Source organism: Ruditapes philippinarum, unplaced genomic scaffold (assembly GCF_026571515.1).
Source record: "Ruditapes philippinarum isolate M1 unplaced genomic scaffold, ASM2657151v2 ctg302_1_1_1_1, whole genome shotgun sequence".
Classification (NCBI taxonomy): Eukaryota; Metazoa; Mollusca; class Bivalvia; order Venerida; family Veneridae; genus Ruditapes; species Ruditapes philippinarum.
In genome coordinates this window covers 22786-48170 of record NW_026859651.1, presented here as the reverse complement: position 1 = coordinate 48170, position 25385 = coordinate 22786, and the positions used below count along the sequence as shown (strand labels likewise).

General features: G+C 35.1%; 1 protein-coding gene across 1 annotated transcript in view; it reads right to left on the bottom strand.

The window, feature by feature from the left end:
- LOC132757388 (myb-like protein X) overlaps window positions 1-25385 on the bottom strand; it is a 52825-nt gene that overhangs the window by 7822 nt on the left and 19618 nt on the right. The window contains exons 5-7 of the mRNA XM_060748657.1: window positions 25054-25275; window positions 24048-24211; window positions 20598-21276 (exon numbers count right to left, since the gene is read on the bottom strand). Of these exons, the coding sequence (XP_060604640.1) occupies window positions 20598-21276; window positions 24048-24211; window positions 25054-25275 (1065 nt within the window). The remainder of the gene's footprint in view (window positions 1-20597; window positions 21277-24047; window positions 24212-25053; window positions 25276-25385) is intronic.

Here is a 25385-nt window from a genome sequence, read left to right as displayed (position 1 = left end):
AGTATTTTTAAAATCCCAGGTTATGGACTGGACACAAAATACACCCTATAACAGACTATGTAAATCTTTGACCTCTATGTGTGACCTTGACCTTGGAGGTACGGACACATGTGTTATGCATGACATATCATCTTATCATTGTGACTATGTGTGCCTAATTATTTCAAAATCCTGAACAAGTTCTAGATCAGACACAAAATATACTCTAAAACAGACTATGTTAACGTTTGACCTCTAAGTGTGAACTTGAACTTGGAGGTGGGGATGCAGGTGTTGCGCAAGACACATTGTCTTATTATAGTGACTATTTGTGGCAAGTATTTACAAAATCATTTCATCTATGAAAAAGTTATGGACTGGACACATCGTCACATTATTGTGAACAATTGTGGTAACTATTATAATAAGACGATGTGTCATGCGCAACAACCTAAGGCTAGGATATGTGGTCTGCTTTTTAAATTTGTCTTTTGGCGTATAATCTGTGATATGCAGGCTTCATAACCTCTGATCCCCTTTCAAAATTCCATTTTATTTAGTTCCGCCCATTGTTTTCTCGTTTAGGGCACACGCATTTTTTACTTGGGGACCATATGCCGCTTTTCATGGAATGGCACTTAGTGTCACATTGAAGGTTCCATGATAACCGCCATATGAACACATCTGCGGATGTTTCAAAATTCAAAATTGTACCAATTCATTTTAAATGTTGAATTCTGTTTAAGCCGGTGCTAGAGGGCGTGGACGGTAGTTTGTACTTTACTGTACCGTACCGTCCATGAACAGGCTCAATCAAACCGAGCCTGCAACATTTTCAATTATGATGTGTTGGACTTTCTTTGGGGATTGTTGCTTTCTCTATTTTACAAAATCCCTTCAAAGATAAGAAAGTTATGGACGAAACACCACATATACCATCAAATAGACATTGTTGACCTTGAATGAGCAAGTGCGACATTGAACCTGGAGGTAGGGGTTTGGTTGATGCGCATGACACATCGTCTTATTATAACAAACATTTGTGCCAAGTTATTTCTGATTCCTTTGATAAATGAAAAGGTTATGGACCGGACACAAAACAAAACCCTTAATAGACTATGTTAATCTTTTACCACCAAGTGTGACCTTGACCTTGGAGGTAGGTGAACGGTTGTTGCACATGACACATTGTCTCATTATTGTAAACAATTGTGGCAAGTATTTACAAAATCCCTTCAAAGATAAGAAATTTATGGACTAGACACGACATATACCATCAAATAGACAATGTTGACCTTGAATGAGCAAGTGCGACCTTGACCCTGAAGGTAGGGGTCTGGTTCTTGCGTATGAAACATTGACTTATTATAATAAACATTTGTGCCAAGTTATTTCAGATTCCTTTGATTAATGAAAAAGTCATGGACCGGACACAAATGTACCCTGTATTAGACTATGTTAATCTTTGACCTTCAAGTGTGACCTTAACCTTGGAGGTAAGTGACCGGTTGTTGCGCATGACACATTGTCTCATTATTGTGAACAATTTTGGCACGTATAACAAAATCCCTTCAAAGATAAGAAAGTTACGGACCGGACACGACATAATTATACCATCAAATAGACAATGTTGAACTTGAATGAGCAAGTGCGACCTTGACCTTGGAGGTTTAGGTCTGGTTGTTGCGCATGACACATTGTCTTATTATAACAAACATTTGTGCCTTGGAGGTAAGTGCCCTTCCGTGCATTATTTCAGGCACCAACGGGCACCTGAGTAGGACCACTGACGTTCCGTAAGCTAGCTGGATAGCTTCCTCACTTGAAGAATCCAAAGTCCTTGTCAGAATTCGAGCCCACAGTGGTGAGGGGCAAGTGGTTTGAGGTCAACGACCTTAACCTCTCGGCCACGGACGCCCCAAAATTAATTGAGAAAAATCCTAAAAAGATTTTGATAAAACTACAGGTTTATATTCATAAATAACTGTACGCAAAATAAGGTTTTTCTAAAATAAAAATACATTTATAGTTGAAAATTATGTTGTTTAAAGCTGCCTTACCATATGTAATTGTACAAATTGTTTGAGTTATGCTGTTACTTATTGTTTATCTAGTTTATTTTCTGTTCATATTTTTGTTCATTCTTTTCATGTTTATCTTTGTAAACTATGTTTTCCTTTTTAGCTCGACTATTCGAAGAATATGAGAGCTATTGTAGTCGCCCGGCGTCGGCATTGGTGTCCGCGTCTGTGTTGGTTAAAGTTTTGTTTTAAAAGTCAAATATCTCAATTATTGCTTGAGATATTCATTTGAAACTTACAATACTTATTTATAGTAACAAGGTACATCAGATTGTCAAGTTGGATAACTCTGCCTACAATGTTTACAGAATTATGCCCCTTTTTAACTTAGAAATTTTGGTTTAAGTTTTTTGTAAAGTCAAATATTTCAATAATTGCTTGAGATATTCAATTGAAACTTCAATTGAAAAGTTAAAGTTTTTCAAAGATATTTTCTTGAAACCTTACACATGTACTTAGGGTCATAATCTGAATAACAAGCCTTTGTACCTTTTCGGTCAATTTTATGTATTCAAAGGTAATTAGCATAGTTATACTCAATAAAACACCCCTGTGACAACGTTTTGGAATAGTCTAGCCAATACTGTCCTCAGACAGTTCTTGTTATAATATCTTTCTCAGATTGTTTATTTTGTTATACTCTAGTCTGGCTTTTTCTATTTGTTTGGGTCGTCAGACCAAACAAATAATGGTAGCGAAATTTCAGAGCCTATTGCTGTAAATTGAATATGCTTAAAGTAGTCCACTTTTTTGAAGCGGTTACTTCCCTTTACATGTACACTTACGCCGAAAATTCAGGGGAGATCAATGCGTAAAGATTGTCAAATGACAGGCGCATTAATGTTCAAGCAAAGTAGTTCCCGAATGGTCGAAGATTTCTTAAATATTGTTTCAATCTTTATAGATATACATGCTTACAGTAAGCTCCATGATTAATTACATCTGTGTTGAGCGTCGAAATAATAAGAGTTACAAACCCTAAATTAGAATGATATGTTTTTTTCAATCCATGTACATAGAACTTCACTGTGGCCGAGGGGTTTGCACGCTCGCTTTTGATTCGAGAGGTCCCGAGTTCAAATCCCAGTTGAGGCAACTCATTTTTTTAAGTCAAATAAACAATGAATTGACTATCAGTGTTGCAGTTAGTCTTATAGCCAATTTACTACAGTTTAAACACTGGAAAGCATTGGTGGCACTATACAAAAACAAACTGGTTTATAATCTCACAACCTTCACCTTTTTGACATTCTGAGACCCAAACAAATTCAGCGCCTTCTGTGCTTTGATTATTTTCTCTATGTTTACACATCTACTGAACCTTTTGGTGTGCTTTATGTCTTCTAACTGGGTTTATATATCTATTTAAATCAGCTGTAGTTATAAAGGAAACTGGATAAATAAATATATTTTGATTCTTATATTCAATATCTAATCTTAATTTTTTTTCTAACAAATGCAGTGGTTGGAATGATAGCATAAACTGGTGTGATGTTTTCAATTTATTCAATACAAAAAAGCTGATATACGTCTACAAGAAAAGTCTACTCTGAATGGAATGGTTTATGTTTTTTTAGCCATGGAAACTCTAATGCTAAAGGTGTTGCAGTTATATTCAGAAAAAAAATATCAAAATCAAGCCAATTAACACTGACAATTTTGGAAGTTTCATTATTTTACAAATGCTTTTTGAAACTAGATTCTTAACGTTAGTTAATATACATGTACATGCTCAAAATACTGATAGTCCAAGCTTTTTTAAAAGTTTTTTTGATACTGTAGACTCACTTGATGACAATAATTCACTTATAATTTGTGGATATTATAACCTGGTTCAAGACCCAGATCTTGATTATCATAATTATAAATCCAAAACTTTAATAATATAAAAGCCAGAAATTTTTTATTGGATATTATTAAAGATAAAGATCTTATTGACCCTTTTAGAGAATTACATGGCGAAATTAAAAAATTTACATGGATGCGTAGGAATCCTATACAACAAGGGAGATTAGATTTTTTTCATTTATCAAATGATTTGTATCAGTATGTAAGAAAATGTGATATTGATGTGAGTTATAAATCAAATCATTCAATAATATTTTTAGATATTTCTCTCATATTTGTGATGGTAAGGGTTTGTGGAAATTTAACAATGCTTTATTAAATGATATTGGATATTTAAAAAATATAAATGAAACTAGATATGTGTCATCATGCCACAAATGCCACCGCATGCACCCAAAAGTTCAGATGATAATATTTAGTTCCAAATTTTTTTGCACAATTTTTTTTTTTATTTTAAGTTCAAAGCCCTTAAAACTGTTCAATGTTAACATAAACCATTTTTATACAATGTTCAAGACACTGATTTATTCAGTCTTAACCTTTTGTAAAATTGCATATTGCCTATTTGTAGCCAAAATAATGGCTACATACATTTCCACAAAAGTATGAGTGCTGATAGTGAAAATTCAAATTTTTTTCCAACGTTCAAGAAAGATAAGAATGTCCAAAATCATTGAACCACGACCAAAGTCAAACTTGAACTGCTTATTCTTAAGATGTACCTATATTTGAGTTGAATGTGTACAACCATTGAGGAGATAATGAACGTAAACTTAAAATTTCTGATTTTTTCAGGAGGGATTACTCTGTTAGCTATCATCAAACCATGACCAAATTGACGCAATTGACCAATGCATTCGTATGACACATCCATATCTTTAATTTGAGTTGAATATGTTGGGGGAGATAGATATGTTGGGGAGATAATGAATGCGAACTGAAAATTTCCTTTCTTCAAAGTTAATGGGGCATAACTCTGCCAAAAATTATCATACCATGACAAAATTCAAACTTGACCTGCAAATTTCTTTGGCGTATCCATATGTCAAATTTGAGTTGAATGTGTAATACCGTAGCGGAGATAATGAACGGAACACTAAAATTTTACTCTTTTTTTTTCAAAGTGAAAGGGACATAACTCTGCTAAAAATCATCGAACCATGACCAAATTCCAACTTGACCTGTGCATTCCTTCGACATATCCATATGTCAAATTTGAGTTGAATATGTAACACTGTTGGGGAGCTAATGAAAGGAAAATGAAAATTTCATATTATTTTTAAAGTGAAAGGGGCATTACTCTGCCAAAAATCATCGAACCATGACCAAATACGAATTTGACGTGTATTCTCTCATGACATATCCATATGTCAAATTTGAGTTGAATGTGTGCAGCCGTTACTAAGGTAATGACCGGAAACTGATGATGACGGAATGACAGAATGACGGAAGGACGGAATGATGGAAGGACGGAACTGGGTAACACTATATGCCCCGGCCATTATAGGGCGGGGGCATAAATATTGATGAAATAAAACTACAATATTGTATACCAGTTTATAATATAGACTATATATTTAATACAAGAAATAAAGACATTAACTTTACAAGCAATGATGAACTATTTTTAGAAACACTTTTGATAGAAATAAGAGGTAAAACTATTTCATGTAGCTCCTATAAGGTTTAAGGGAACAAGAAATATTGAACGACACATATGCCCCCCCCCCCCCATCTTTCTAGCCCTTGACTCACATTATTGGTAATTTTGTTAGAGAAACTTGCCTTAAGTGGGTACATTGAAGCATTCAATTGTGGAAAAAAGAAAAATAATGAAGACTGTGCGATGAATACTTTTCAAGATAATGAGACATTTAAGGCCCCTGTGACCTTACACTTTTACTTAGTGAACACAAAATATATAGGGGTCACTTACTATATATGACCAATCAATATAAGAAATATGAAGACTTTGTGATGAATAGTTTTCAAGATAATAAGTGGAAACTTTTCTCACATTTAAGGCCCCTGTGATCTAGTGACGCCAAAAGCTATACGGATCATCTGTTGGTAATGACCAATCACTATGTGAAATATGAAGACTTTGTGATAATTATTTTTCAAGATAATGAGCTGAAATCCTATACCATTTAAAAACATTGTGACCTTGACCTTTGACCTGGTGACCCTAAAATTAAAAAGGGTCATCTACTAGGTATAACCAATTAATATGTGAAATATGAAGACTCTGTAATAAATAGTAACCAATATAATAAGCAGAAATCATATTTACATTCAAAGCCTCTGTGACCTTGACCTTTGGCCTAGTGAACCAAAATTTATAAGGGTCATCTACTAGTTATGACAAATCCATTTGTGAAATATGAAGGCTTTGTGTCGAATTTTAACCAAGATAATGAGCGGAAACCATCCTGACATTAAGGCCCATGTGACCTTGACCTTTGACCTAGTGACCCAAAACTAAAAGGGATCATGCACTAGATATGACCAATCTATATGTGAAATATGAAGACTTTGTGATAAATAGTAACCATGATAATAAGCGGAAATCATATTACCATTCAAGGCCCCTGTGACCTTGACCTTTGACCCCAAAATTGATAGGGATCACAATAAAAGTGCCAGTGAAAAAAGGGCAAAAGTATCACTGTGAAGTACTACAAAGATGTAGTACTTAAGAAACTGAAAAAGTATTATAAGAAACGACGCCCTGTCACTAGTTATAAGCATATGCGTCTTCTACATAACAATGCCCCCGCTCATACCTCCGCAATAATTTCGGCGTTTTTGAAAAAAGTAAAAGTAACTGTTTTGGCTCACCCTCCCCCCCCCCCCCCGTATTCTCCAAACCTTGCCCCATGTGATTTCGTTTTGTTTCCGAAATCGAAATTCTTCCTTCCTGGGTATAAATACAAGTCTCGACAAGCACTTGGATCTGCCATTCATCAGTACCTTATTACTGTGCCCAAATCAGCGTACCGTGACGCCTTCAAGAAGTGGATACATCGGCTGGAACTTTGCATTAATAGCCACGAGGAGTACTTCTGAGCCACTTTTGAGCTAACATGAAATTTGAAGTCGCCGGATGGAAATAAGCAATACATTTCGAACATCCCTCGTAATATGCACGAAATTCTTTTGGGCATATATAAAGAATTTTGATTTCAAATTCATCATTCCATGCGTACAATAAACCATGTTTTTGTAGAATAGTTTTTATTTTTTATCTGAAAAGCCCAAATTACTCCATTATATTTTAAATTGCGATCTGCATCTACTTAAAATTAAATAAGGAAGTTGCTAGCCGTTAGGGCCCGTACAGTTAGCCAAAAGTTCTAGCCATACTTGAGTTATGTAGGGAGAGACCAGGACACACTGTATTGGCTTGCCGTATGGCACTTTTCAAAATATATGGAAGTTAAAGATTCATATGTTATTTAATGACTTTAAGGGAGGATTTTAACCAAGAAACAGCAATTGTATTCTTATGTTTACTTTTCAGAGATTTGTTGCCATTTTGGCTACAGTAAAGAAAGTACGAATATATCGATCTATGTCATTTCCAGATGGCGAGAAAAAAGTGTTGCAGTTGAATAACATCAATTGAAAAAGGTTACAAAATTGTGAGAATAATCCTTTATTGTTTCAATAATTTTATTTTTCAACACCTTTAAAAATGAAAAAAAGCACCGAAAATAATCGTTGTTGGGCTCTGATAATTGTGTCAAATTACAAACAGTAGAAGTTTGTCCATCATTAAGAAAAGTTTGCATGTTCCGCAAAGCACATTCTCAGTCCCTTGATAGGCTTTAATTAAGGCTAATTGATAGTGGTTTCACTGTATCTAAAAATTGTACAATTGTTTTTTCTTTCTACCATTTTTTCAATTTATTTATTCCACTCCGATCATGCCGTTAGGAAAAAGCTTCTTTTGCCTTTATGATTATTTATTCGATCCATGTGCTTAATTAACAAAAATATCATTAAATCATGTGACGGAAATGTACCTTAAACTTAACTTGATTACCTCCCCTTTCTATAAGTTTGCATTAAAAAAGTATAAGAAACTATTCATAAATTTAACAAGATATAAAGAGTAGGTATTTTAGTCACTTTTACTATTAAATCTGTATAATTTTAGGGTATCCGGCAATGTATTTATATTTTAAAGTGTTTATTTATTACACACAATAAATTGTACAAAGAATAGTTCAGGTAACAGACGCTTATAAGATTTTGTTAGAATCAGTATATTTTTATTGGTCAATCAAAATCAGAGTCAGTTTGGTTTTGTCCGTGGGGCAGATCTGAGAGCAGTATTATATTTACTGGTACACATAATCTCAGATATCTGGTGCTAAAAATATCTTGCTGTTTTTGTCAAACCTCATGGACAAACGTTTGATAGAAGAAAGTTTGAGATATTGGTATTTAAGGTAGTCTGAATATGTCTCTGTATGAAGGGAACGACGTAGTATAAATACATACTATACATACTGTGCAGAAATCTCAGATATCTGGCACTAACAACTTTTTACTATTTCTGTCATTAAGCTCTGGATAAATGTTTTAGTTGAAGTATTTTTGGGAAATAGATATTTGAGATGTGTTTGGTTATGTACTTGTAAGGGTCGGATCGTAATGATAGTAACATTTTCTTGTACGCAGAATCTCAGATATATGGTACTGAAATGTTCTGTGTTTCAGTAAGACGTCTCGGACCAATGGTTCATTAGAAACATTTTGGTTGATGTTAAAGCTTATAGTTATTAGTTCACAGAAATCTCAGATATCTGGTACTAAGGATGCTATAATTATATGACAAATGATAAATAAGGAACAATTTATTAATGTTCGAAGTATTGTATTTTAGAAGTATAAGATATGAGATTGTTGAAATGTTAAATTGTACAGCTGTAGATGAATGAATGATAGGTTAACCTTAAGAATGATATTACGTTGAGAAGAGTTTTTGAGTAAATAAATTATTTCTTGGAATATATATTTTTGATAGATTTTAGAAATAGATTAAGATTGTTATTTTGCAATGAATGGTGTTTTTAGTTATTTTCCAATCATTAGGATAAGTGTCCCGAGAAAAATGACATGTATTTGCATTTAAGAATATCAAGATTTATTAGATTTAATTTTGTAGCAACTAGAAAATTAATCAACAGCTCGGTACACGCTACAACAATTCATCTTTCATACAAATAAAACAACAAATCATAAGCATAAAAAACGGCATTGTAACTTATAGCATGCAACTTTGACAATTTTATCAAGATTACAACACTTGTATAATCTTTTTCGTATTTATTTCTTTACAAAACATGCAAAATGGCGGAGAATATTTATCAAACTGACTTGGTTAATATCCTCGTTTATCGACACAAAATAACACATGCATTTTCCACTTTCATACAGTGTGTCCTGGCTAGTTGTATGTGACTCACAACCCGCAAGAACTATTGGCTAGACATACAGGCCCAAACGGCTAGCCACTTCCATTAAATAACTGGTTTTAACAAGAGCAGTATCATTTTGTTTCAAAAAATTTATCGAGTACTTAATCATATTTATTATCGAATTAATAACAAATGAAATTTTACCTCATTCTTCATAAAGTGCAGATAAATTTGTTGACTTTTTAACACCCAAAATGCGTCTTAAAAACTAAGTGTGAATAGCCTCAATATCCGTAGCTTCATGTTTACCCCTGATTTTGGACACAAAATAAAGGATTTACCATACTGTACTAGTGTATTTAACAACTTACACTTCTGATCCATTGGTAGTTCTACATCATTAAAAATACGAAATAGATTATTCATAGCAAATGAAACCGCATCTCATAATACACTCTCTAAATAACCTTTTAACAAATTATTTTCTTTTCTATAATGACTAGAACTTTTTTCTATATATGTGTAACAATATATTTAGTAGATCTAGATATCTAGATTGTTTGTGAGAATTGTTTATGTAATTTGAACTACTCTCTTCGGATAAAATTTCATTCTTTTGTCACGTCTGTTGCTGAACATCTTTGTTTGTATTGGCACTAAACATATGTTTATGTTTTATGCTGAATAAAATTTTGTATTTGTATGGTATTGTATTGTATTGCTATTGAAATGAATGCTATGTGCTTCTTTGTTCTGTAGCTATAGGGACCTGGATTAAGTGTTTGTGTGTACATTTTGTACATTTTTGAGAAGATGATCTCAAGAATAAAATTATTTTCTTATCTTGCACATGTTACAATGATCTAATTTGATATAACACAAAACTAGAACTGTGTCCAAAGGACACGAATTCCCCCAACTGACAACATAAATATGGTATACAGTGAAAATATCAACAAAGGGCCATAATTCTGTTAAATTTGGTCACAGCAAAAATTCCTTCCTTTACTACCAACTACACATTAAGGTTGTTTAAGGGAGTTTAAGCAAAATCTGCCATCCGGTTTAAGAGGAGTTGCTTTCACAAAATTTGTACATGGTATATAGTGAAAAAATTAACAAAGGGCAATAATTCTGTTACATTTGGCCACAGCAAAAATTCCTTCCTTCACTACCATCTACAAATTAAGGTGGTTCATCCCTGGAAGTTTAATCAAAATCTGCCATCTGGTTTAAGAGGAGTTGCGATCAAAAGATTTCGGGACGTACGGACATACGTACGGACAGACAGACAAATGCAACGCTTCCCCACTTTGTTGGGGCATAAACAACTAGAGGATGCTTTTGTAAAAAAGCGCATGTCTCCCCCACTGCTGAGAATAACTGTGAATGGAAACAGGAATGGAAATGGAGATAAGATAATGTAAATACCCGGTAGTCACTTCAATGAAAGCTGTCTATGGATGGTTTCTATTGTTAAGGTTGTATGAGAAGATGCTTCCTAAACTGTTTGTTTTTAACCAGGTATTCAATTTTGAAAATCCTGGTTATTCAATCAGCGTATGGCAGGCGGGCGTCAAACGAAATTGCACTTGATGGTCATATCATATATAGTTTCACAAATGAAATTAAATGAAATTGTGTCTGCTCCATAATTCTTCAAACCTTTAAAGGATTTTGATGATACTTGAAACAAACGTTCATATTGTCAGATTTTTTTACACTATTGAAAGACAACTCAAATTACAATGTATGTAAAATCATGATAACTGTAGTGTGTTGGGATGACTCCACTCGTTTTCACAATGAAGCCTCTCTGGTAGATATACTTGAAACAAAAATTCACCACATCCAGAGAACGTGTAGAGTACATGTTTCGTATGGCTGGTTCCAAGGTCAATGTCTACTTGACACTTGAATGTCATATCATATATAGTTTCACAAACGAAATTAAAGGAAATTGTGTCTGCTCCATAACTCTTCAACCCTTTGAAGGATTTTGATGATACTTGAAACAAATGTTCATATTGTCAGATTTTTTACACTATTGAAAGACAACTCAAATTTCAATGTATGTCAAATCATGATAACTGTAGTGTGTTGGGATGACTCCACTCGTTTTCACAATCAAGCCTCTCTGGTAGATATGGTCAATAAGTGTGTTGTGTGCTGTAGTAGCCTTGTTTATTATTTGTTTAAAGCGATGTCGTAACATAGTGTGGGTCAATGGATGTTCTAAATATTGAATGAGGTCAATGTTGAAGTCTCCTAGAACTATGCAGTTTTCTGTTAGTGAATTTTCCAAGACAAGGGTAAGCTTTTGAAGGAACAAGTTAATCGGCAATGACGGAGGTTTATATACAAGGTTGATTAATAAGACCAATCATCCTATGAAGCTTGAGGGTTGTAGGTCAAAAGGAACTCTAGTTATCATCCGGAAATGAGAAATTGACCAACGGTCACTGTGACCTTGACCTTTGACCTACTGACCCCAAAAACAATAGGGATCATCTGCTCTATAAGACCAATCATCCTATGAAGTTTGAGGGCTGTAGGTCAAAAGGAACTCTAGTTATCATCCGGAAACGAGAAATTGATCAACGGTCACTGTGACCTTGACCTTTGAACTACTGACCCCAAAAACAATAGGGATCATCTGCTCAATAAGACCAATCATCCTATGAAGTTTGAGGTCTGTAGGTCTAAAGGAACTCTAGTTATCATCCGGAAACGAGAAATTGACCAACGGTCAGTGTGACCTTGACCTTTGACCTACTGACCCCAAAAAACAATAGGGATCATCAGCTCTATAAGACCAATCATCCTATGAAGTTTGAGGGCTGTAGGTCAAAAGGAACTCTAGTTATCATCCGGAAACGAGAAATTGACCAACGGTCACTGTGACCTTGACCTTTGAACTACTGACCCCAAAAACAATAGGGATCATCTGCTCAATAAGACCATTCATCCTATGAAGTTTGAGAGCTGTAGGTCAAAAGGAACTCTAGTTATCGTCCGGAAACGAAGAATGGACGGACGGACTGACGGACGGACGGACTGACAGACGGACAGGGCAAAAACAATATGTCTCCCCCCGAGGTGGGGGAGACATAATTAAATAAAACTTGTTATATACAAATATACAGTTTAACATGCATTGTTCATAAAATTGTTCTTTCTAATATTAAACACATGTTTTGTTGATATGAATTTGAAATAAAAAAAAATAAAATGTAAAAAATAAATATTATATTAAGATATATCATTTTAATTATGTATATTATATGTATTTCAATAAATCAAATATTGCCATATAATTAAAGGGTTTTGTCCACTCTATAAAATTTAGGTGTGGAGTTTTGTCCACTCTATAAAATTTTGAGGTGTGGGGTGGGGTTATGTCCGTCTTCCCGAAGAAGGATATAAGCCAAACCAACAATTGTGCGACGAGAAAACACACAATTCTTGAATATCTAGAAAATAGTATTACGTACAGTAAAGAAAAATATATTGACAATTTACCATCGAAAGATGTACATTACACTATATCACAAAATAAACATATAAGCTGACCTAGAACTATGCCCCAAAATCCTGTGAGAAACGAACAGGAAACAAATATGTGTTTTAAATGACCATCCACTTATCTATACATTCATGTACACAGATCTCAGAGACCCATCTCATCTACTATACAGACACAGTATTACCTTCCCCTATTTACCCAGACAACAAAGAACTCACAACAAGGGGATTAAATGAGCCTGTTGAGGAATTGTACAGACTCATAGATGCAACGCTTAAACATTTCTTTTCAAGAAAGAAACACGAATACCTAACCTTATAAGGAGAGTCCCACTAAAATTGAAGTAACATTGTACACGTGATTCCTGTGCATTTGCTGTCAATGTCTAAAACAATTGTTCGTGCATGCATTTTATAATCATAAAGTGACATTTACAATGCGTTATTAATTCAGTGAAACTAGTAGACCGGTTTTTTAAAGTAAGAGAATAATAGCAGTGATTTTAAACTTACTGCAATTGTGATTGAATTGAGGGATTTTTTCATAATGAAATACTGCAAATGCCATTTATTATCAGAGACAGTTTAGGACCGGTTTAATTTGATTGACTCTCAATTTAATAACAGTGTAACTTCTGAATTCCAGGCCTTCTAAAATCCGGAAACTTTTGAAATCTGAACACTTTACAGGGTCCTGAAATTACTCCTGTTGTCTTTGTATACAATACCTCCGAATAACGAACTTCTTAATTCTGAATTCCGAACAATTTTCTGGTAAAACTTGGGTTATGTCAATTTAAATTTACTTCCAAAATCCGGAAATTGAAAGAGGTCTGAAGTATTTTTATACTTGTGATTGTAAAACCTTCAAAATATCAGTATATGTCCATTAACAGTGATCATTTATCTTGACATCTTTTAGAATCACAATCTGCTAATCATGTAAAACACTTAATTTAAGTTTGAAAAAAAAAACAAACAAGAGGGCCATGATGGCCCTGAGTCACTCACCACAAACAACTGCTTTTCGGTGGTGGAATGTCAATATATTCTCCTATTAAACGTGAGCATAGAATATGTTTTAACGATAATTTAAGAAATGCCATGACCTGAGGCATTTAAGCTTTAGCTAAAATACGGCTAGTCAAATTAATATGAGCAAACTTGATAAAAGTAGGAGATGTTTAAAGTTTTTTTTTCTATTTTAAGCTTTAGCGGCCCCAGAAACGGGCCAATCAAATTAATGTGAGCAAACTTGATAAAAGATTTCCCAAGAATGCTACAGACAAAGTTTGGTGATCATCCATCAGTTAGTTATGTAGAAATAGACGTTTTAAGGTAATTCTATTTTTAGCTTTTGCGGCCCCTAAAAGGGGCTAATCAAAATAATATTAGCAAACTTTATAAAAAAACTACCCAAGAATGCTACAAACAAAGTTTCGTGATCATCCATCAATAAGTTCTCTAGAAGTAGACATTTAACGTTATTTATATTTTTAGCTTTAGTGGCCCATAAAAGGGGCCAATCAAAATAATATGAGCAAACTTGATAAAACACTACCCGCGAATTCTGTCAACAAAATTTGGTGATCATCCATCCATTAGTTCTGTAGGAGAAGATATTTAAAGGTTTCTCTTTTTTTAGCCCTAGAGACTCCTAAAAGGGGCCAATCAAAATAATATCAGCAAACTTGATAAAAGACTACCTAACAATGCTACAGACAAAGTTTGGTGATCATCAATCAATTAGTTCTGTAGGAGAAGATGTTTAAAGGTTTTTTTATTTTTAGCTCTGCTGACCCCTAAAAGGGGCTAATCAAAATAATATGAGCAAACTTGATAAAAGACTACCCAAGAATGCTACATACAAAGTTTGGTGATCATCCATCAATTAGTTCTGTAGAAATAGACGTTAAAAGGTTTTTCTTTTTTTAGCTTCAGCGGACCCTTAAAGGGGCAAATCAAATTCATATGAGCAAACTTGATAAAAGACTACCCAAGAATGCTACATACAAAGTTTGGTGATCATCCATCCATTAGTTCTCTAGAAAAGACATACAGCAGTATTTCTATTTTTAGCTTAAGCGGCCCCTTAAAGGGGCCAATCAAATTAATATGAGCAAACTTGATCAAAGACTACACCCAAGAATGCTACAGACAAAGTTTGGTGATCATCCATCTATTAGTTCTGTAGAAGAAGATGTTTAAAGGTTTTTTATTTTCAGCTCTGCTGACCCCTTAAAGGGGCCAATTGAAATGACATGAGCAAATTCAAGTGTGATAGTCACAAGAATGCTACAGACCAAATTTGAAGTAAATCTGCCCAGTAGTTTCAGAGAAGAAGACGGTTGTTGACGCATGACTACGGACGACGGACGACAGGGCATCCCCCTTTGATACTAATAGCTCACCCTGAGCCTTCGGCTCTGGTGAGCTAAAAAATGAGAAGCATAAAATTTGATGAAAAAAGCTTACAGGTGAATCATTTACCTCATGGATGTGCCCCCTTCTTTTTGGGGGGTTTGAAGGGGGCGGCAGTCCACTTCATCGCCAGGAAAATTTTGAACATAATTATGACCCTCAGGTGGATTGTAAGGTTACGTGTAACTAACGCTGAAAAGCCTTTTACTCTATCTCAATCCATTGAGAAGTTGCAGCACTTTGAAATCAGTTTTGATGGAAAAAGCAATGAAAAATAAAGATTTTTGGAAATTTTGAGAAATCCCCCAATTGCCAATATTACAGGAAATTTAGGATTGAGCAAACTATCACAGAGGCTATGGTCCAGTCAATATTGAAGCATTTTTCATAGTTTCATAGCAGTATGAAATTGTAACAGGAGGCTTTTGAATGAAAACGGTCATATTTCCCAAAATGCTCGTGAAGGAATGAGTTAATAGTAGGTACTAAATGAAATATACTATAGTATAAATTGTGATAATTTACATTATTCTAGCCTATTGTATCAACAAATTCAGTTATTGGTGATAATGAAATCTAAAATAGTTATAAATAGTTAATTTTAATAGTTAACAAGCAATTATCATAGTATTGCAAGCAATCCATAAGTCCCCTACCGGTAAGAGCCCAAGCAACATTCTGAAGGGCCATTGGCCATTCACTTATGTTCCTATTTTAAGTAAATTTGTTGAAAAAGTTCTTTAAAAGTGATCACAGGAAAGAGTTTTTATGTACAGACAGACGGACTGAAGGACACTCTAAAGTTATTTTTTAAACATCCCTGTTATAAAAATATAACATTTTTAAAATCCTATCATGATTGAAGAAGTTGGAGTAAAAACTAGAGGATGCTTTTGTAAAAAAGCGCATGTCTCCCCCACTGCTGAGAATAACTGTGAATGGAAACAGGAATGGAAATGGAGATAAGATAATGTAAATACCCGGTAGTCACTTCAATGAAGGCTGTCTATGGATGGTTTTCTATTGTTAAGGTTGTATGAGAAGATGCTTCCTAAAACTGTTTGTTTTTAACCAGGTAATTCAATTTTGAAAATCCTGGTTATTCAATCAGCGTATGGCAGGCGGGGTTCAAACGAAATTGCACTTGATGGTCATATTCATATATAGTTTCACAAATGAAATTTTAAATGAAATTGTGTCTGCTCCATAATTCTTCAAACCTTTAAAGGATTTTGATGATACTTGAAACAAACGTTCTATTGTCAGATTTTTACACTATTGAAAGACAACTCAAATTACAATGTATGTAAAATCATGTGATAACGTAGTGTGTTGGGATGACTCCACTCGTTTTCACAATGAAGCCTCTTCTGGTAGATACTTGAAACAAAAAATTCCCCACATCCAGAGAACGTGTAGAGTACATGTTTCGTATGGCTGGTTCCAAGTCAAGGTCTACTTGACACTTGAATGTTCATATCCCCATAATATAGTTTCACAAACGAAATTAAAGGAAATTGTGTCTGCTCCATAACTCTTCAACCCTTTGAAGGATTTTGATGATACTTTGAAACAAACGTTCATATTGTCAGATTTTTTTACACTATTGAAAGACAAAACTCAAATTTCAATGTATGTCAAATCATTCATGATAACTGTAGTGTGTTGGATGACTCCACTCGTTTTCACAATCAAGCCTCTCTGGTAGATATGGTCAAAAAGTGTGTTGTGTGCTGTAGTAGCCTTTTTTATTTGTTTAAAGCGATGTTCGTAACATAGTGTGGTCAATGATGTTCTAAATATTGAATGAGGTCAATGTTGAAGTCTCCTAGAACTATGCAGTTTTCTGTTTTGGTGAATTTTCCCAAGAACAAGGGTAAGCTTTTGAAGAACAAGTTAAGTTTGAGGTTGTAGGTCTAAAAGGAAACTCTAGTTATCATCCGGAAAGGAGAAATTAACCAACGGTCGCTTGACCTTGACCTTTGACCTACTGACCATTTAAACAATAGGGATCATTTGATTAATAAGACCAATCATCCTATGAAGTTTGAGGGTTGTAGGTCAAAAGGAACTCTAGTTATCATCCGGAAATGAGAAATTGACCAACGGTCACTGTGACCTTGACCTTTTGACCTACTGACCCCAAAAACAATAGGGATCATCTGCTCTATAAGACCAATCATCCTATGAAGTTTGAGGGCTGTAGGTCAAAAGGAACTCTAGTTATCATCCGGAAACGAGAAATTGACCAACGGTCACTGTGACCTTGACCTTTGACCTACTGACCCCAAAAACAATAGGGATCATCTGCCTCAATAAGACCAATCATCCTATGAAGTTTGAGGTCTGTAGGTCTAAAGGAACTCTAGTTATCATCCGGAAACGGGAAATTGACCAACGGTCAGTGTGACCTTGACCTTTGACCTACTGACCCCAAAAACAATAGGGATCATCAGCTCTATAAGACCAATCATCCTATGAAGTTGAGGGCTGTAGGTCAAAAGGAACTCTAGTTATCATCCGAAACGAGAAATTGACCAACGGTCACTGTGACCTTGACCTTTGAACTACTGACCCAAAAACAATAGGGATCATCTGCTCAATAAGACCATTCATCCTATGAAGTTTTGAGAGCTGTAGGTCAAAAGGAACTCTAGTTATCGTCCGGAAACGAAGAATGGACGGACGGACTGACGGACTGGCGAACGGACGGACTGACGGACGGAAACAGGGCCAAAAACAATATGTCTCCCCCCAGTTTGAGGGTTGGTAGGTCAAAAGGAACTCTAGTTATCATCCGGAAATGAGAAAATTGACCAACGGTCACTGTGACCTTGACCTTTGACCTACTGACCCCAAAAACAATAGGGATCATCTGCTCTATAAGACCAATCATCCTATGAAGTTTGAGGGCTGTAGGTCAAAAGGAACTCTAGTTATCATCCGGAAACGAGAAATTGACCAACGGTCACTGTGACCTTGACCTTTGAACTACTGACCCCAAAAACAATAGGGATCATCTGCTCAATAAGACCAATCATCCTATGAAGTTTGAGGTCTTGTAGGTCTAAAGGAACTCTAGTTATCATCCGGAAACGAGAAATTGACCAACGGTCACTGTGACCTTGACCTTTGAACTACTGACCCAAAAACAATAGGGATCATCTGCTCAATAAGACCAATCATCCTATGAAGTTTGAGGTCTGTAGGTCTAAAGGAACTCTAGTTATCATCCGGAAACGAGAAATTGACCAACGGTCACTGTGACCTTGACCTTTGAACTACTGACCCCAAAAACAATAGGGATCATCTGCTCAATAAGACCAATCATCCTATGAAGTTTGAGGTCTGTAGGTCTAAAGGAACTCTATTTATCATCCGGAAACGAGAAATTGACCAACGGTCAGTGTGACCTTGACCTTTGACCTACTGACCCCAAAAACAATAGGGATCATCAGCTCTATAAGACCAATCATCCTATGAAGTTTGAGGGCTGTAGGTCAAAAGGAACTCTAGTTATCGTCCGGAAACGAAGAATGGACGGACGGACTGACGGACGGACTGACGGACGGACAGGGCAAAAACAATATGTCTCCCCCCGAGGTGGGGGAGACATAATTACCAATTTCTCAAAAAAAAAAATCTAAGTTCAAAAGGGGCATAATTCTGAAAAAATAGTCTTGCTAGAGTATTCAACACTCACAAATGTTGAGTGATAATAAGAAACATTTATATGAAGTTTGAAGTAGATACATTCAGAAAAAGAAGTTATTAAAAAAAAAAACAATGTTTTTTCATGAAAATTTTAAGTTCAAGGGAGGTAATTCTGATAAATTTTGTGCTAGAGTTGTATACCTTGTCACATATGATGTGGTTGATTACAAGCAACTTATATTTAAAGTTTGAAGAAAATACCTTAAGAAATAAAGAACTTATAGTGAAAAAACTTAAAAACTAGAATCAGAAATCTTGAAATTCAGTCTATTTGTTGCCATAGCAACCAGAATTTTCAACATAGGAAGATAAAAAAGAGTGTGCATAATTTCCATACTGCCATATACCCATATGTCAAGTTTCATAAACATATTTTCAGTACTTTTTGTGTTATCACTGGATCCAGGTTATGTGTAAAATTTGCCATATTTTCAGTCTATTTGTTGCCATAGCAACCAGAATTTTCAACATAGGAAGAAAAGAAAAAGACGTGCATAATCTCCATACTGCCATCTATCCATATATCAAGTTTCATAAAAATATTTTCAGTACTTTTTTGCGTTATTGCCGGATCCAGGTTATGTGTAAAATTTGCCATATTTTCAGTCTATTTGTTGCCATAGCAACCAGAATTTTCAACATAGGAAGAAAAGAAAACGACGTGCATAATCTCCATACTGCCATCTATCCATATATCAAGTTTCATTAAAATATTTTCAGTACTTTTTGTGTTATCGCAGGGTCCAGTTTTGTGGACGGACGGACTGACGAACGGACAGACGGACGGACTGACGGACAGACGGACGGACTGACGGACGGAGGGTAAACCTAAAGTCCCCTCCGGTAAACCGGTAGGGGACTAATAATAATAGGTATTTTAAAATTCCTATAATTTTGACATTTATGAATTTAATCAGCCTCATATATTTCTTAAACAATTGATGTTTAAGGTTTCTACATGTTAAGATAACTTTGAACTTCTGAATTCCTGAAACTTCCAAATTCCGAACTTTTTGCCAGTCCCACAGGTGTAAGGTTTTCAGATGTAACACTGTATATTCACTAGATATTCACTAGATTTCAAAGTTTCTAAGTTACAATATTTCATTTCATTGAATTTCAGTTTGTACAATTATTATTGATTTAATATGATCTTATGCATTGTGGCCCCCGGAGTGTTACGTACATATGCATATACTTAGTTATTGTGCAAATATAAGCATCACGTTAGTGTGACACGCCCTTTCAATATTATTGTTTTGACAACAATATATGAATTGACTTTCGGTAATCAGAAATTAAACAAAGTTATTGAAGAACCAGTGCAATCTTTTGATTATTTAGTGTTTACACAACATACAGGTCCATACATTAGATACCTTCATACTAAGATGTTGCTCAATAAATGACTAACCTTAAAATAGTCTTATTTAAAATATTTTAAACAAAAATATTTCAAAACTGCTAACTACATTCTCAGAGTTTACTCTACTATGCCTAAAATCAACTGTAGTAACCAATCATAACTTTAACTTAGTAATATAAACAAACATTAACATAGCCTTTATATTCATGTTGACCGCTAAATAACTTTTCATACCTTTATCCATTTTTATGACATTCAGATCATCGTTTATTTCCTCTACACCTTCAGTCTCTGGAGTTTGAGGAGTTTTCTTTTCACCTTTAGTCTCTGGAGTAAGTGGAGTTTTCTTTTCACCTTCAAACCTTGGAGTTTGAGGAGTTTTCTTTTCACCTTCAGTCTGTGAAGTTAGTGAAGTTTTCTTTTCACCTTCAGTCTCTGGAGTTTGAGGAGTTTTCTTTTCACCTTCAGTCTCTGAAGTTAGTGGAGTTTTCTTTTCACCTTCAGTCTCTGGAGTTAGTGGAGTTTTCTCTTCACCTTCAGTCTCTAGAGTTTTTGGAGTTTTCTTTTCACTTTCAGTCTCTGGAATTTGAGAAGTTTTCTTTTCACCCTCAGTCTCTAGAGTTAGTGGAGTTTTCTTTTCACCTTCAGTCTCTGGAGTTAGTGGAGTTTTCTTTTCACCTTCAGCCTCTAGAATTAGTGGAGTTTTTTTTTCACCTTCAGTCTCTGGAGTTTGAGAAGTTTTCTTTCCACCTTCAATTTTTATCTCAGTGTCTCCTTTCTCTTGGGTCATGTCAATTCCATCATCATTGACTTTTGTTATTTGATTTTGCTTAGCATCTTTCATAAACTTTGACTTTAAACCAGATTTGTATTCTGATGTCAAGTGCCGATTTTTCTCAACCTTCACTGTCATCTGTAACAGATAAAAGATATTAAGAACAAGATATGTTTGTAAAACATGTATGCCCCCTATCAGCAGCCAATTAGTCATGTGATAAGGTTATTATGCATGACGTCTGACCCAGTGATCAAACAATTAATAAGGGTTATAAAGTATCTACTGGTCATGACCTTGACCTTTGACCCCTTGACCCAAAACTCAATAGGGGTCATCTGCTGGTCACGACCAATCATCATACAAAGTTTGAAGTTCCTAGGCCTAGGCGTTTTTAGTAAATTGATCAGAAAACCGTTTTTACCTACAAGAATGTGACCTTGACCTTTGACCCCTTGACCCCAAAATCAATAGGGGTCATCTGCTGGTCATGACCAATCACCAAGCCAAGTTTGAAGTTCTTAGGCCTAAGGGTTCTCTTATTATTGATCGGAAACCGTTTTAACATACAAGGTCAATGTGACCTGACCTTTGTCCCCAAAATCAATAGGGGTCATCTGCTGGTCATGACCAATCACCATGCCAAGTTTGAAGTTTCTAGGCCGAAGCGTTCTTTAATTATTGATCAGAAACCGTTTTTACTTACAAGGTCATTGTGACCTTGACCTTTGACCCCTTGATCCCAAAATCAATAGGAGTAATCTGCTGGTCATGACAAATCACCAATACCAAGTTTGAAGTTCCTAGGCCTAAGCGTTCTTGAGTTATTGATCAGAAACCGTTTTTACTTAAAAGGTCAATGTGACCTTGACCTTTGACCCCAAAATCAATAGGGGTCATCTGCTGGTCATGACCAATCACCATGCCAAGTTTGAAGTTTCTAGGCCGAAGCGTTCTTTAGTTATTGATCAGAAACCGTTTTTACTTACAAGGTCATTGTGACCTTGACCTTTGACCCCTTGATCCCAAAATCAATAGGAGTAATCTGCTGGTCATGACAAATCACCATACCAAGTTTGAAGTTCCTAGGCCTAAGCGTTCTTGAGTTATTGATCAGAAACCGTTTTTACTTAAAAGGTCAATGTGACCTTGACCTTTGACCCCTTCACCTAAAACTCAATAGGGGTCATCTGCTGGTCATGACCAATCATCACACAAAGTTTGAAGTTCCTAGGCCTAAGCGTTTTTAGTTAATTGATCGGAAACCGTTTTTACCTACAAGGTCAATGTGACCTTGACCTTTGACCCCTTGACCCCAAAATCAATAGGGGTCATCTACTGATCATGACCAATCACCATACCAAGTTTGAAGTTCCTAGGCCTTAAGGTTCTTTAGTTATTGATCGGAAACCGTTTTTGCTTTTAAGGTCAATGTGACCTTGACCTTTGACCCCTTGACCCCAAAATCAATAGGGGTCATCTACTGGTCATGACCAATCACCATACCAAGTTTGAAGTTCCTAGGCCTTAAGGTTCTTTAGTTATTGATCGGAAACCGTTTTTGCTTTCAAGGTCAATGTGACCTTGACCTTTGACCCCTTGACCCCAAAATCAATAGGGGTCATCTACTGGTCATGACCAATCACCATACCAAGTTTGAAGTTCCTAGGCCTTAAGGTTCTTTAGTTATTGATCGGAAACCGTTTTTGCTTTCAAGGTCAATGTGACCTTGACCTTTGACCCCTTGACCCCAAAATCAATAGGGGTCATCTACTGGTCATGACCAATCACCATACCAAGTTTGAAGTTCCTAGGCCTAAGGGTTCTTTAGTTATCACTCGGAAACCATTTGGTCTACGGACCGACGGACCGACAAGTGCAAAGCAATATTTTTTTCAAAATGGGGGCATAATAAAATATTTTCAGCAAAAACAATTTAACTCAAATATGCTGGTTACTTATTAGTTAAAATAGTCCTTGTTTTCTGAAAAAAGAAGGGTTTTTTTGGTAAGTTTAAGTGAATTGTCGTAGAACACTTTATGTTTATTTCATACTCATAAACATTTGTAACATAATTACATATTTGACCGAACATGACCCATATTCGAGCATGACCTAGAAATCATCAAAATAATTTTCCTGACAAATTTCCGAAATATTTAGATCAAAACTGCACCCACTAGAGTGTTATCAATTTTTTCTATTATTAGCTCCTGTGACCTAGTTTTTGATCGGAGACGACCCATATTCCATCTAGACCTTGAAATCATCAAAACAACAATCCTGACCGATATCAAGGAAACTTGGATCAAAACTGCAGCCGATAGAGTGTTAACAAGCTTTTTCTGATTTAAGCTCCTGTGACCTAGTTTTTAACCTCATATTACCCATCCTAGAAATCCTTAAGGCAACGTTCTTGACAAATTTTCAAAATATTTGGATCTAAACGGCAGCCACTAGAGTGTAAACAAGATTTTTTTTCTTTTTAGCTCTTGTGACATATATTTTAACTGGAGATTACTCATATTCGAACTTTACCTAGTATTCATCAAAACAACCTTCCTGACCGATTTACAGGAACTTTTTATCAAAACTGCAGCCACTAGAGTGTTAACAAGCTTTTTTCTATTTTTAGCTCCTGTGATCTTGTTTTTGAACCGAGATGATCAATCTTCGAACTTGACCTGCATTTTTACATTTAGACAAACATTCTGACAAAGTTCGATGATGATCCAATCAAAACTGTTACTGCTAGAGTGTTAACAAACCAATTGTTGAGGATAAACGACGCACGGCAATCAACGCCTGACATAGCCCAATCACTATACGTCACATTGACCACTTTGTGGTCAGGTGAGCTACAAAATCATTATCAACACTACAATATCTGTATCTATAGTAGTCTTTACCTTATCAGGATCACAATATTCTATTATTTCTATGTACTGTGTTATTTCAACCTTGGCTCTCTCAATGTCACTATGTTTACATCCAGCAAGTGTTATATTCAGACACTGTCTTTTCTTTGGTAAATCACAGGATAAAATCTTCCAGTTAAGAGGTGACTGTGAGACTGTTAAAGGCCCAAAAGATATATTCATGTACATACATGTATATTACTATAGCAAGCAATTTCTTTATAACAAATTGGTCAGACTAAAATTCAACCTATATTTCAGTAATGATTAATGCTGATTATTATTTACCGAAATATAATCTCAGTTAAAATTTGAATAAAAAAAATCTAATACATGCATGTGTATGGCATTAAATGGAGTTTTTCAATATAAATACCGGTTGCCCTTAAAATATAAGGAATGAGAGAACAGGCAATATCTTATATATACAATAATTACAACTTTTCTGAGACTCAAATACTTTATGGTAAAACTATAGCTTTCAAACAAAATGGGACATAATATAATTGGACAAGCACCTGAAGATAACAGCTGCATTATCTTTTTGTAAAATCATTCACAAATGCCACCATTTTGTCTTATTGGTTGATATGCAAGGGTACATTTTTTGTTTGTTGTAATCAGTGTAAAAAGCAAATGGCATACCATGCGTACGATTCATTGTATTTAAATGGTCAATTTTATGAACTGTATATACTGGTATGTATGTTTTTACACTACTCTTATCGATTGATCAACATTTATCAACTGTAAATTAGACGCCCTCAAAGACAGCTTATCTAGTTGGTAGTTGCTTGTGCTGTTATACTATGTCCCAGCCTGATTTCAATTCGGTGACTATTCTGAATCAACGAAGAGGATCAATTATCTAAGCAAATAAGTATTTCAAAGTAATATAGGAAATTTAGTTATCATAAAAATGTTCACATAAAACATTCCAATTCGGTGAGCAGAAGGTGAAAATTATAAACATTTTAATATTCAAGGTGATTCGTACCTTTAGTATAAAAAGATTTGAATAAACTGGAAAGAAATCCTTTACTTGACACATTTTCATCTCGTCCCTTTACCTCATACAAAGTAGAGAATGCAGCATCACTTACAACTATTCTAACATTCTTTAGGTACTTATATTTTGTTGGATTTAACAATCTTACTTCTTTCTCAACAGACTGAATAATGGTGTCAACCTGGTCAGTCATTGAAATCTTTTTGAATCCTAAAAAGGATAACATGTTTTGATTGTAAAAAACAAAGGGTTTAACAAATGCAAAGGCAAAAGGACCCAGCTATTTTTGACAAACGTCCATGAACCAAGCAAAATTGTTA